General features: G+C 34.9%; 2 protein-coding genes across 8 annotated transcripts in view; both read left to right on the top strand.

The window, feature by feature from the left end:
• The first annotated feature begins 1,627 nt into the window (after positions 1 to 1,627).
• On the top strand, positions 1,628 to 7,205 carry LOC110067957 (regulating synaptic membrane exocytosis protein 2-like). Its single transcript, XM_089271905.1, has 3 exons — positions 1,628 to 2,237; positions 2,471 to 2,675; positions 2,939 to 7,205. Exons 1-3 carry the CDS (start codon positions 2,095 to 2,097, stop codon positions 3,005 to 3,007), a joined length of 417 nt encoding a protein of 138 aa, XP_089128031.1. The 5' UTR covers positions 1,628 to 2,094; the 3' UTR covers positions 3,008 to 7,205.
• A 456-nt stretch (positions 7,206 to 7,661) lies between these two features.
• LOC110067954 (regulating synaptic membrane exocytosis protein 2-like) overlaps positions 7,662 to 13,422 on the top strand; it is a 37,386-nt gene continuing 31,625 nt past the window's right edge. For 3 of the 7 annotated variants that reach the window (XM_089271896.1, XM_089271898.1, XM_089271901.1), the window contains exon 1: positions 7,663 to 7,912. The gene's annotated coding sequence lies outside the window, so the exon portion shown is untranslated. Of the gene's footprint in view, positions 7,913 to 13,422 lie in introns of all 7 variants that reach the window. The other 4 variants (XM_089271902.1, XM_089271903.1, XM_089271899.1 and 1 more) reach the window with 3 other exon arrangements.

Here is a 13,422-nt window from a genome sequence, read left to right on the forward strand (position 1 = left end):
CCGACTCGTCTCTCGCGTCTTTGTCATCAGCTCGTGTCGCAGCGCCCGAGGGCCTGCTTTCGGGCTAATGGTTGAGATAAATACTTGGTCAACAGCTGCAAATTACTAGTCTCCGTTAACATTTGACCAAAGAGAATAGGAGATGCTTAGCAGCTTTTTTTTATTGAGAGAGTATGGCCTGAATCACGCATTATGCTAATGTGCACTCCACATGTCACGTTCCTGCTTGATGAACGTGACACATTGTATTCGATCTGTTTAATGTTGCTGTTACAGCTTTCGGGACATGAAGCTGGATCAACATTTTCCTACTCCTTATCTTGAAGAAAATGAAGTGCAAGTGTTGTACAATGGAATACTACCACAGGCAGCCCACGCTCAGGATGTGGGCGTCTTTATCACTTTACGAAAAAGCGACATGCAGGCGAACCTCTATTACGCGGCCAGTTATCAAAGACCCGAAATTATTGTCCGTAGGATACGGTAAATGAAACTCCTATTAGCCAGCCACCTCTATTAAGCGGCCGCGGCCATCTTTTGTTGGTCTTTTGTTGGTTGGATGAGGGTTCTCAATTCTCGATCTTTACTTTACCTCTATTGAGCGGCCACCCAAAATATAAAACACGTAGTTTTGCTTTGGTTTGAAAAAAGCGATAACAGACCAGAGTCCAATGACGACGTTAAAAACACGTTTATCTTAATTTTCTTGACGTAATTCCAAGTCCATCAGGAATTGAAACAGTAGGCTTTATTATATGTGCATCAGTAGTCACAAGCCTTCAAGCATGTTTGTATTTGAATGGAGTGACGAATCCACGGAGCTTCTTGCTAATTTCTGACGAACCCCATTAGGTACCGTGGCCACCTGCCATTTCCCTGAGGGTGACCGCTTAATAGGGTTCGACTGAATAAAAAGGTTCAACCCTAATACTGAATTATGTGGAGGGTATAAAAATATTAGTCTGTTTATGATCTTCGTTGTAAAAGATCTGATGGAAAATGCTGCTGTCGCTTTAAAGTGTAGGTATGGTAATAAAATTGTCCTTTGTTCTCGCCTATATTGTCCTCTTGTCGTTTGTTATTATGAGTTTACAGCCTTTTCGGCGGATTAGGGAATACACCCTAGGGTCCTGACTAATTATTAACTACACTCCATGCAATTACGTAGTCAGTGATTAAGGTTGACCTCTTATGATGATTATACGTCGCCATTTCGTAAGTGATAAAGACCTTTACGCACTGAGCTTGGCCTTCCTGTGATACCCCCCTCCCCCTTTGAAAGATTTCCATTTAGCCCGACGCTTGATTTTGTATACAGTTTATTTTATAGAACAGCGATCCTAAATGAAGCGAGTCTCACATATTGTTAGCATTATAGGGAAGATATTTGTTTACAAACATTGTTTTTGTTTTTTAATGTGGGTATCATGACGTCAGTACTACGTCAGCCATTGTTATTTTAAAATATGCCAACCAGAAACAAACGGTTCATTTGCTTTTATATGTAATTCCCTTTTAAAATCGCGTCATCAGATCTTAACAAGAACGAAGCAAGGGGCAAATTGTTTTTGTTTCGAAAAAATTCGTATTGCATTTGCGCCGAGGGGAAGTTCTAAGGGGTAACGAAACACGAGAAGACATCACATTATGGTAATTTGGCATTCTACAAATTCTCCTTTCAACTAATTTCTTTTTGAGAGTGCTAAAGCCTCAAAAGTTACGCATTTTCCCTACGCAAAAGTTTCGCAGTAGCTTCGGCAATTTCCGAATATTACCGGTACTTTCCGAAGACATCCGAATATGCGCCACTCGGCGAAAAACTGAATTATCATAAATGCAAAGACTACAATTTCAGAATTGTGTTGTGGTTTTACAAGTATTTTTTGTTGAGCATGGGGAGAATTTTGTAAAGAATGAATGAAAAATTACGATGGAGGTGGAAACGTGGAAATCTGAGCGTAAACTTAGATAGCAACGTTCAGCATAGGAAGAGCTCTACTGGCTATTTAACGTGGATTTCTTGTCACTGGTCGCTTTGAGGCGAATCCTCACAATTTCACGCAACACAGGTTTCTCCGACAACCTGCGTTTGAGATGAGAAAAATGGCTGGGTTTAGATGTCCTGCTTCTCCTCCGCCTCCAGATCTCTCCAATCTAACGGAGGAAGAGAAAGAGATCATCCAGTCTGTGCTACAGCGACAGAAACAAATGGAAGAAGAGACGACACAGCTGCAATTGTAAGCCAAGCGTTCATGTTTATGTCGCCATGTTATGTGTGGAGTCTAGGTGCTGCATCGTGGCGCGTGTTTTTAAGGCACTTCTTCAGTGAATTCGTATCGTTTACGAAGAAAAATCGTGTGAATTACATTTAAGATACGATGTAATATTGCACTGGTTTAGTCTTCCGTTGTATTTTGCATGCTTGGCTGGAAATTAAACAAGTTTATGCCTTCGCATGTTTTTGTTGTAGATCGCTCCAGAAAGAAGTGGAAAGCTATCAACATAGAGTTGAAAGGAAGACTGCTCAGTCGGAAACTGTGTCTAAGGCTGAAAATGTCTGTGAAATTTGCCATAAGACAAAGTTTACGGACGGAACGGGAAGGGAATGCAAGTATTGTAAGCTTAAAGTCTGCGCCCGGTGTGGAGTGCAAGTCACAATTCCTGGGACGAAACAGGTGAATACGAAATTCTTTGAGCATTTTCTACAGAGAGAAATGTGTAAAAGATACTATTGTTAAGTAAGGCGTCATTTACATTTTCTCTTTATTTTCTGAAATAATTTTTTGGACCGACTAAAGGTTCTATTTATGGGCTTAGGAAATATAGGTTTTGTAGTGGTCGCTTTCGCCAGTATTGAAATTAACTTGATATTATTTTTAACTTTTTTTCTCCCTTCCGTTGGACGCTTGGCTGATTTATTGCACCGATGTCCACTCAGGCTTCGGTAAGTCAAAATATAATTTTAATCTCTTATTTTTACACCTTAACATTTTATTTCAAGGCTTGAGATCTCGAAAAACATTTGGTGAAGGGTTGAGGCTGATGATAGTAAACACACTGTTGACAGCTAAAGCTTTGCTCATGTATTTTTAAAAACTTCCACTTTGTGGATTTAGCTGTATTAGAATTTCTTATTCAGTCGAGCTTGAACAATTTTATCTGTGAGATTTATCGGTGATTTATTCTCGGTGGCGTAAACTTTAAAATAGTAATAATCTCTTATTATTACTCTAGCTCAGGGTAAAAATTCTTCTTGGACTGTTTTTGTCGACGTGTGTTTTGTGACAGAACTGAAAGCCTCCAGTATTACATTTCATCTAACTTATTTATAATTCTGTTCCGCCGATTAAGTTTTATAAATATTCGAATTTTAAGGCGTTTTATTGAATCCCCCTACAAGCTAACCTCATAGGGTACTTACGGTAAATGGTTTGCCTTCTTTATTTCGGAAGGAGTGGAAAATGTCTTAATTTGAGGCGATTTTTTTGTAGCAGTGCTTTCTATGTCCACAAACGTAGACGATGGTTGATGTACAGGTGAAAATGTTGACCCACCCAAGTTTTTTTCTTGGCAAACATGAGCCTACTTGTTTCAAAATAACGCGTCCAAAATGTTGATTGGCGAGAAATTTCTACCGAGAATGTTTTTCAACAGCGTTTTATGCTAAAGATGTGGTGAAAATATGTAACATTTGTGTACTTTTTATTCGTTTCGTATGTTATTGGTTAAAAACATCCCGGTCAGTGGATGTATTGTATTTGGAGAACTTGCAGTGTGTAAATAATGGTACATTTTACTGATTTCTTATTTGCCTCTGATCTCTTGGTTGAAATAACTGCTTGGCACAACCCAATATTGGATACTGGAAATTTTTTACATTGTGTACTTTTTTTTTTTAGTTCTGGAAATATCTTAAGTATACATGTGATTATTTAAATATGATCAATATGCATAGCATCCAGTATAGGTACTTTTCTGTATTGTAATTTTCTTCAGCTATCTAAAAGTTGTGTAGATGACAACCTTTTTAGCTCTTGCGTAAAATTTTCACTTTTTATATACTTAAGAATATTGTCTTTGTCTTGGGAAGAATCATATTTTGACAAATTTTGCATTCACCTCGTATCGTTGATTATTCAATACAGTGAACAAAACCAAATTTCTTGGTTTATTATTTGTCGCCTTAACCACAGGGTCATTTCCTTTCTTAACCTTTTCACTCACAATTACAATAATATAAATTTAAACTTTTATGAGACTGTATAAATTAGACTAGATTTCAATCAATTTCTCGTTGAAATTACTTTTAGTTTTCTTTGACGCCTCTTAAGCCTTCAGTGCTACAGTAGAGGATAAGATACACATCAAAATCAACCAGCTTGTGTGGTTATGTTCCAAGAAATCATGCTATGTACAGTAAAAGACGGAAAAAATATAGATAACATAGTGATAACATCTTGCTTTACGTCAAATGCCATTTCATGAGAATGTTCCTCTTGAAAAATTTTCTTGTTGACAGTCATGGCATTTTGGCACAGTCCAATTTTTATACTTGATTAAAAACCTGAAGAGAGGTTATCTTTCTAGATTAAGTAGTTGTTGAATTTCAGAGTTTCAGACTTCTATATTGTAACATTGGTGGCAACAATTGCCTTTGGAAGTCTATTAAAAATTCAAGGAACCCAAAACATTAATTATAAACTGAGATAGTCTCTTTCTTGGAGATTTGTTAATGTGCCAAGAGGAATTTCCATGTTTTTTTTCTAGAAGCTTTCTGTCAATTCTGTTATTGTTGGGTTGTCATTAAAATGTGTCTCAGTGAAGTGAATTTGTCAAATAACAACAGGGTTGGGTTGTTATCAGATCAGTGCGATTCATTGATACAAATGTACTCCTGCACATGATGAAAAGTTACTTTACAACAAAACATTTTTCTTAGAACTGTAAGAATACTTGAATCAGGTTTGGCACTAAGCCAGCTGTGGATATTTTGCCACCAAGTTTTCAAATATTTATCACAATTTGTGGGTGCAGCTTTCTGCCCTAAGCAGGAATTGAGTTTTCATTGTCTAGTTTTAATTAGAACCGTAACACACCATTAAGTTTTGAATTATAGTGATTAATATTTCGGTCCACATCACAAGAGTTATTTCCTCTCAGAGTTCTTATGATTGTTACAACTAGCTGTAGGGGTCCTGCTTGATTGCAGTTACCAAATCACACACACCAAAACACCAAGATTTACCATTTCAAAACCTTTTTTAAAGCCCTGTTGAAGCAATTTCATAATGCTTCACATCCAGTAATTATAGTCTTTTGTTTACTCTATTCTGTAAGTTAAATTTGTCTGATTGTCTCCTGATAGTTAAACTGATGTTTAGACTGCTGGTCTGTTTTTCAAACAGTACCGCCAAGATGGTACGCAGCTTGAAAACAGCAGATTACTTGAGTATTACCCTGCAGCAATAACTGTTTTTAATTGCAAAGTCTGAGAACTAAAACATCCAAAGTGCGATTTTCATACTAGTCTACATTTTAGGCAAAATAGCATTCTCTCTGTGGCGTCTTTAAGTCGTGATTGTTCCTCACCTTCAGAATCTTGTTTATTTAAGAAATTAATTTTGATCCACAAGATTCTCTATCAATAAAAGGACTGTCCCAATTGGTTCATAAAAGTGATTTATTCACGTGTCTCAAGTTAATATAGAAATTTTGTTGTATGGACTGGGGCAGATATAGAGTTAACTCTTAATGAGTAGAAAAATGAGGCTGTAAATGTTACTACTGTTCTGAGTCTCACTTGGAACTGTGGTATGGAAAAGAGGTAGTTATTAAAAGCGTATATGTAGATGTGAGAGAAAAATGATGGTCATCATGAGTTTATATTTTGCTCAAGATTGTGTGATTAAAAAGAATTTATATAATAAGTATTCGCTCATAAACATACCCAGCAGGCTTATTCTCTGCTGGATAACTTGACTCTTCAAAAGCTTGTTCTGCATTTGAGCAGAGATAAGTTCTTTAACATTTGTTTTGGCGGCATCTGCTCACCTTTGTAGTTTGCGAAATAGTAGTTTGATGCCAAGATGAAATCACCTGGATATCTTTACCATTTCTGGTCAGTGATTAATTGTGTTCGCAAGTTAATGACTGTCTGGAGGAACACATATATTAATTTTACAGACCACCTGAGGAATTACTTAACCTTTTTTTGGTAGCTCCAAAAGCTTAAGTCAATACCTCAGGCCTTTAAAGTATAGCGGTAACATCAAAGATTTCAAATCACAGCTGTTGTGTCTCTACACAAGGCATATTTAGGCAAGTGGTATAGTCAGCGGACATTGTCAGGCAATCATTTACAAAACAATATTGGGAAATTATAATAGTTTTTTGCATGTCATGTTAATTTTGATCCAAGGTTTTAGTCTCTTTGCACTGGCTGGAAGTGAATAATGAAAGAAATTGTTAGAATTATTTCTTAAAGTGTGTAGTGCAACTTTTCAATATTAATTAATAAGTTGGAGGGCATATGCTGATTGGTTGAGTACTGGCAGTTAATGACAGAGGACAATATTGCAGTCAACCATCTCATATGCAATACTCATGAATTCATTAATTTGTAAGTTCAGGATGTGTGTCTAAGATCATTAAATGTCCCCTTATTACAAATATATATTGTTTTTATGTGGTCATGGCAACTTCTCACTGCCATTCAGGGGTTTCATTAAGGGCCGGGCCGGGTACCAGGCAAATTGACCGACTGCGATGACGACTTTGCCTGCCTGGTTTTACCATGCAGAAAGGTTTTCTTATAACAAAGTTCAGATCAAATAGTTTTGCCCACCTGTTAAAAACATGAATGAAACCCCTGAAATTATTTAAACAATAACGTTAATTTTATGCTAGAAGGTACAGTAATGTGTTTTGTATGGTTGAGATCATGTTTCACAATCAGTGTCCTGTCTTGTAAGAGGTATGCCCCTGCTAGAGGATGTAAATCAAATTATGTAGTGTGTTGTTAACCAGTTTTCTGATTCAGTGTCACCTTATGGGAGGTTTTTTTACTCAAAGTTTCAAACATCACTGGTCAGAGGTATTTTGATATGACCACGAAACACTTCCTCTTTACATGAAGAGTGCATGTAGGATGTTTTGTATACATAAGAAACAAAAAAAAAGGAGAAAGAAACAAAAAAAAGAAACAAGCAAGCAAGCAAACAAACAAAAGTACTATATTTAAGCAAGGACATTCTTTAGTATCATAATGGTAATATTTGTAGTTTAAATGAACACAATTTATGCTTGTTGTGTGCATATTATCTCATGTACATGTACATATTGTTAAATAACCAAGTTTTGTTAACTGCTAGTCAATAATAGATGAACCTTTTAAACTGTTACTCATTTCAGTAATTAATATATAACTAGTAATGTTCACTTATTAACTATTAAGCTAAGCTTATTGACTTGTTAATGTAACCATAACTTTTAACAACATTAATATACTGACATGTAATTAAATACTAGAAAAGTTAATATGTAGTTTACTTGTAAATTTTATTGAGTCACTTAGAATTTTGCAGGTAAACTTCAAACATTTTTGTCTATTGGTTAATTAAAATAATTAATTGTCTTATGTGTAAAAGGTGTTTCCAAGGACTTTCCCCTCCTGCATGCTAAACCGTTATATATCTGTGTTTATTTTCTTGCAGCCTAAGGTATCTGGCCTATCGGACATCATTGTTAGTATATAAGCCTGTGTGTCTTGTCTTGCTTGCCTCTGATTTGCACAATGGTTAAAATTGTTGTTAAGTGTGTATTAACTTGTTAAACTTTCTTGCAGCAAGGCCAGGGTCTCTCTCTCTTCTCCAACTTGATACAAGACTTCAAGACTCTTGCTCTCGGTCCTGAGGTCTGTACATGACATACTGTTCATTTTCTTGTCTTTGTATCAGCATTATTCTGGTGCATTTCTTTATTTCTCTAGTCTAGGCTGTTTAAACTATTCTTGAAACTGTAGCTCTTGGGTGAAACATTGGTTTGGTTGTTCCTTCCCTTGCCAAAAATGATCTTTCTTCTTTTCACCTTTATTTTGACTTGCTGACTCATTCAACTTTAAGAATCCTTTATAATTATGCACGTGTAAATGCTGTTCTTTTTATTCCTATCACTGCTACTTAATTCCAACACCCTGGGCTTAAATACGTCCATGTTCAACCTACTGTTAAATCTTAGTGTAAACAATAAAATTTAAAATACTCTCTAATCAATTTGTATTGTTGGCATGTTTGAGTGTGATTGTTTGCATGGCAGCTGCGTCTTGAAAGCTTGTTGACATCTTGCGTGACACAAGTAGTAATTTGTTGCCTCAAGTTTCCCCTTGTCTTTGGTGGCTTTGAAACACCTTTGTCTGTCTGCAAAATTTGTCAATCTGCCATGTTCTCTCTATCCTTTTAGTTTTCCAAGTGCTGTCATCTTTGGTATTATTAATTTACTGCCAGTGTACAAACTGATGGGAAAATTGCACTTGTCTGCTTTGTGAAATGTAATAATTTGAACTCCTGGAGATCAGCAATTTTACCTCCTTGACCCCAAAAAAACCATTTTGTTAAAAGTAGAGCTTAACTGATTCAACCAGAAAAATACATCAAATATTCCAAAAAAATAGTCCCCCAAAAAATCAGCCAAAGCAGTGTGAAACATTTTAAACCTAGACCACTTTTCCTCATACCTTGGAGATTTGATGACCCATACAGGAGACCAGGAGATTCGGTCTGCAGCTGGGAGGCTCCCAGATTATCCCAGAGAATTTGTATAGATGCAGTTAAGCTACTTGGGAAATTTAGGGATTCCATCTATGTTGAAATCAGACCATAACATATCTTTACTTTATCTCCAACTAGAAATAGAAAATGTAGGTGCTAAAAGCATTTATTTACTTATTCAATTTTATCAAAACACTAAAAAATCAATATAAAGTAACAGTGATGGTTGAAGTTGTCTTAAACACAATAAAAAAAAAATTAAGATGTAAAACAAAAGTAGCTTTTAAAATTGTCATAAATACAAAACTTAAATTATATTACATGCATGAAGATATTAATTAAAACAAAATTCATATACTAGAATTGAAATTTGCCCTGAGATTAAACATAGTTATTGCTAAATTTAAATTTATTTCTAGTGGAAAAAAATAGAATTATATGTAAACTATAAATGAACTAAAAATGATTAATATTAGAAGAAACCCCTTCCCATGAGAAGAGCTTTTTGTTATTTGTTGTTAGTAGTTAAATCTGCAAGCCATGAAATCAAATATCAATCAATTTCTCCTAGAAATAGACCCCAGGATATGGGTGCGCTGTGTAATATTTACTAAATCATTCACTGCGGGTGTCATCCATGGAAACTGTTAACTACTTGTCACACTCCATGAGTTAACTATGGGAGGATCTTGATTCTTTAGTTGCGTCATTAACATGAGAATGTAACACCAGTAATTTACCTGTATAGGAGTCTGACCTGCTAGGCTGGCATGCAGATAAACAAAACTGCTAGAGTTGAACAAATTTAAGACAGTGTTTTAATTGTTTCGTTGCTCAAGTGATACTTGACTGATTTTGCTTTTACTATGAACTTATCCCTTTGCTATATTGAATGATATGACTTCATCAAGTTTGTAACACATTTTCTAATCAACATTATTTTATTTCAATCTGCAGTTAGTAATGAATTATTGAACATGCGTACAGTTTTCCAGGCTGTTTTAAATAGTTAGTGATTTCCGACTTAACAGTGAAGCTGCAATTATCTTTAAGTCCAAGACACCTTTTATCTATGGGCTTTATTTTTTCCTTAGTTTTCACTAAGTATGAATTATTCACCTTGTTTTGTCTGGTGAAGGTGGTAATGGTGTTCAGTGTCTGTATTTGATGCAAAAAAAAAAAAAGCATTTATTTGTTACTTACAATGTGTTGTAGATTTTTACTCAGGGCTTGCCATAATTTAACACACTTTGTAACATTGATTGTGGCTGTACCTTGTGGAGAAACATTTATTGTACAGTTTCTCTAAAGCCAGAAATGGTATTCCTTATTTGAAGGATTAACTATTGCTTTTATAATTGTAAAAGTTATTCTTAGCGGTCTTTGCAGTGAAAGTCTGGTACTAATATGAAATTTTTAAATTGTTGAATTATTTTCCCAGGTGATCATTACTTAAACATATGTTAATAGTATACCTCAGTTTATAGCCACCAATTTATGCAATGGCTTTGAAAATCAATCCTACATGTGTTAAGGTAATTCCATCGAAATAAAACTCACAATAGATTTTCTTTCAAATTTTACCTGTTGGCTTCTTATATCAAGAGAACTTAAAATTTGAAATAAAAAAGGGAGGTCCCCATATTCGTTTAGGAGCAGGAGGACCTTCAATAAACCCCATAATTTGTAAAATTATCTGCTTTCAGAAATGTTTATATTTGAACCATTCACCTTACGCTTTAAGAGAGCAGAAAAATAGAGAGAAAGTTAAGCGAGAAATATAACAACGGATGTATTGCATAAATGTTAAGGAGCAATTTGACATACATTTCATGATAAGGGCACTCATATCGAGTCGACAGGGATACAATATGTTCCAAGCATGCAGTGTTCTGGGGCCACATATTAGCTAGCTATGCTCTCATTTTCCGTGACAAATTTTTACTCTGCAATAGAAATTGGTCCATATTTACTGTGTAGAAAGAAGGTGATCTCTGCATTCAAACTAAATAAAAAAAATTGTTAGGTCCAGGTACTCGTTTCCGAGGAAAAAACGATGATTTGTCCCTCGCAAGCCAAGCTGTTTACAAAAAGCCATCATTTTGTATATGTTGTGTATTTGCATGTGCTTGTGAGTGCGTGCTAATGAAGCGAAAATCGTGCGCAGTAGGGATGTGCAATGCAATTCTGAGGAATCACCTTAAAATATACATTTTCTAAAATCTTGAAACACAAGAATAAGATTATGTACAATCATTAGAATTATTTTAAGGGTAAATAACTATGTAATAACAGTGAAATGAGGAGTGATTAATTTATTTTTTATTTCCATGCCTGAGAGTAACAAAATTTGATTAATGACGCTGAAAATAATATTACACGTAGCCCTACATTTCTCTCCAAATTTTTCAACGCTGATTTCAATCTCGTGGTAAATTTTCCCATATGTTATCACTTTGATGTATGTTTAAAGAAGGCTATATATCTCATTTTCAAAACAGTTGCAAAATTTATCATTTGAGTGATGTTAGAAAGAGGAGTTGCCTCTTTCAAAGTTGCCTGTGAAAAAACAAAAAGTTGTGAAGATCTTATGATCAATGTATTGAGATTCACAAGGCGACTAAAGTATTGCTGTTCATGGAAATCAACACAGTTTTAGAGAAAGAAGGGTGGTTTTTTATGGCTGTTTCTGGCTGTTTATTATTTTAAATGTCATTGAATCCAAGTTGTATGAATTTTTTGGGGGGAAAATGAAAAAAGTAATAAAATTAAATAAAATAAGAAAAGGAAAAAATAATTAAAAAATAATTAAATAAATAACATTAAGTATTATACTCTAGACTGAAGATCTGAAAATGTGTAATCTGTATTTCACAATTTCAACTTTGAATTCAGTCGTGAAGTTCAGATCTACTGTCGTAATGGAGATCTGAAAATGATGAACCTATTCTGGAAGTTTTTTTGTCTTTGGTCAGGGTTATCTTATTGTTACATTTGTGATATTTCACCCGATTATCAGATTTTTTCAATTTTTTGTGTGTGTAGAAAGAAAGATCTTGAAGTGACCTACTTTTTTTTTTTAAATTGACAAACATTTCTCAGAGAGGAATACAAAGGGCTCAAAAGAAGTAAATAATATTCATGCAGATATCATTACTTATAAAATACCTGTACTTATGTTTCTTGGTTGGCCAGGATAATATCCTGGTGAACATCTAATTTATAACAAGACTTTTTTCCCATTCGTACCTGTTCTTGAAATTTGTGTCTCTTTTGAGCACATACTGGTAACCAAACTATTTTTGAAGTTGAAATTTTACATATTAAATTTCTTCGGTAAAATTCCTAATTGTGAACTCAAGCTGACATTTTTGAAGTATGCCATGGCAACCTTCACCTCAATATGTCTGCATGGTGTGTTTGATTGCTTTCCCATCACCTTCACTGAAGAGGTTCATCTTCAACTACCATGGCTAAACCTGGCCTTTTCTTGAAGTTACTTCAATCTATATTTTTATAACATTCCTTCTTGCCATATATAACTTGTTTTACCTTATTTTACACTATCATGGACTAAATGCTCTACTATCACAGAAGTGAACATTTTTCGCTATTTCGGTGCTCCATTGCTCACTGCCAAAGATTGCATGTTTACATTGTGCACATAAGAGATAACAGTCTCCCCGCTAGTAATAAAGCTTCATTAAGTACTTAGAAATCAGTGTCATCAAGATGCCACTTTTATCACACAGAAAGCATGTTGTGACTCCTTTTTGAATAACAATAAGTGATCACAAAGATATTTGAGCTTCACCTTTGCGGAATATTGATCTGTCAGAGCTTTGAAATTGCATATCAAGCTTTGAAAGTTGTCCTTTCAAACTCCAATAAAAACTTGTTTTGTGAGATTTAGTCATGCAGAAGACTTGACATGACTGGGATTAGTTCAGCCATAGTGTTTCCTGCTGATCTCTGTCATTTGCTTTATATAGAATGATGTAGATTCGCAAGTAAATTGAATGTTTTACATGCTGTTTCAAATAAAACAAGAAGACTGTTTGCTTATGATATGTTAGCCAATCCACCTGTGCCTCACTAGGGTGCTGCCAGAACATTTTTCATTTTTAGTTTATCCGCTCGGGTCTTGAAAGAATTATTGTGCTCCAAAGCTTTTCTTCGACTAGATTATTAAATTCAATCAGAGATGATCGCTGGTCACTCAAATACAGGACTTAAAGATGATGGAACATGGTATGCAAACAAATGTGAAACAAAACTGTAATAATTTTTTCTTGATATATTATATTTGATTTGACAGTGCACTAAAGTTTTTTTCACCTGCCAATTCTAACATTTGGCCTGCTTTTGGCCATTGCTGCTACATGTAATATTGTTCATTATCCTGATAATTAAGGTCAGTTCAGCAATCATGCTTCCACTGTGCTGAATGCATGTTACTGTCAACCAGATTAGACACATCAGTTAAGTTCGACAAACATTGGTGGTGGTGCAGGATTCTTGGCACACAAGCAATCCAGTCATAGTGACAATAACCATGAACCTGACTCAATTTGTGCATAATTTATGAAATACGTTTTTATTGTAGGATTACCCATCTTCTATCCATGTAAATTAAACTCTTCTATCCATGTAAATT

Source organism: Orbicella faveolata, unplaced genomic scaffold (genome assembly GCF_042242905.1).
Source record: "Orbicella faveolata isolate gen_17 unplaced genomic scaffold, um_ofav_v1 contig_34, whole genome shotgun sequence".
NCBI classification, from domain to species: Eukaryota; Metazoa; Cnidaria; class Anthozoa; order Scleractinia; family Merulinidae; genus Orbicella; species Orbicella faveolata.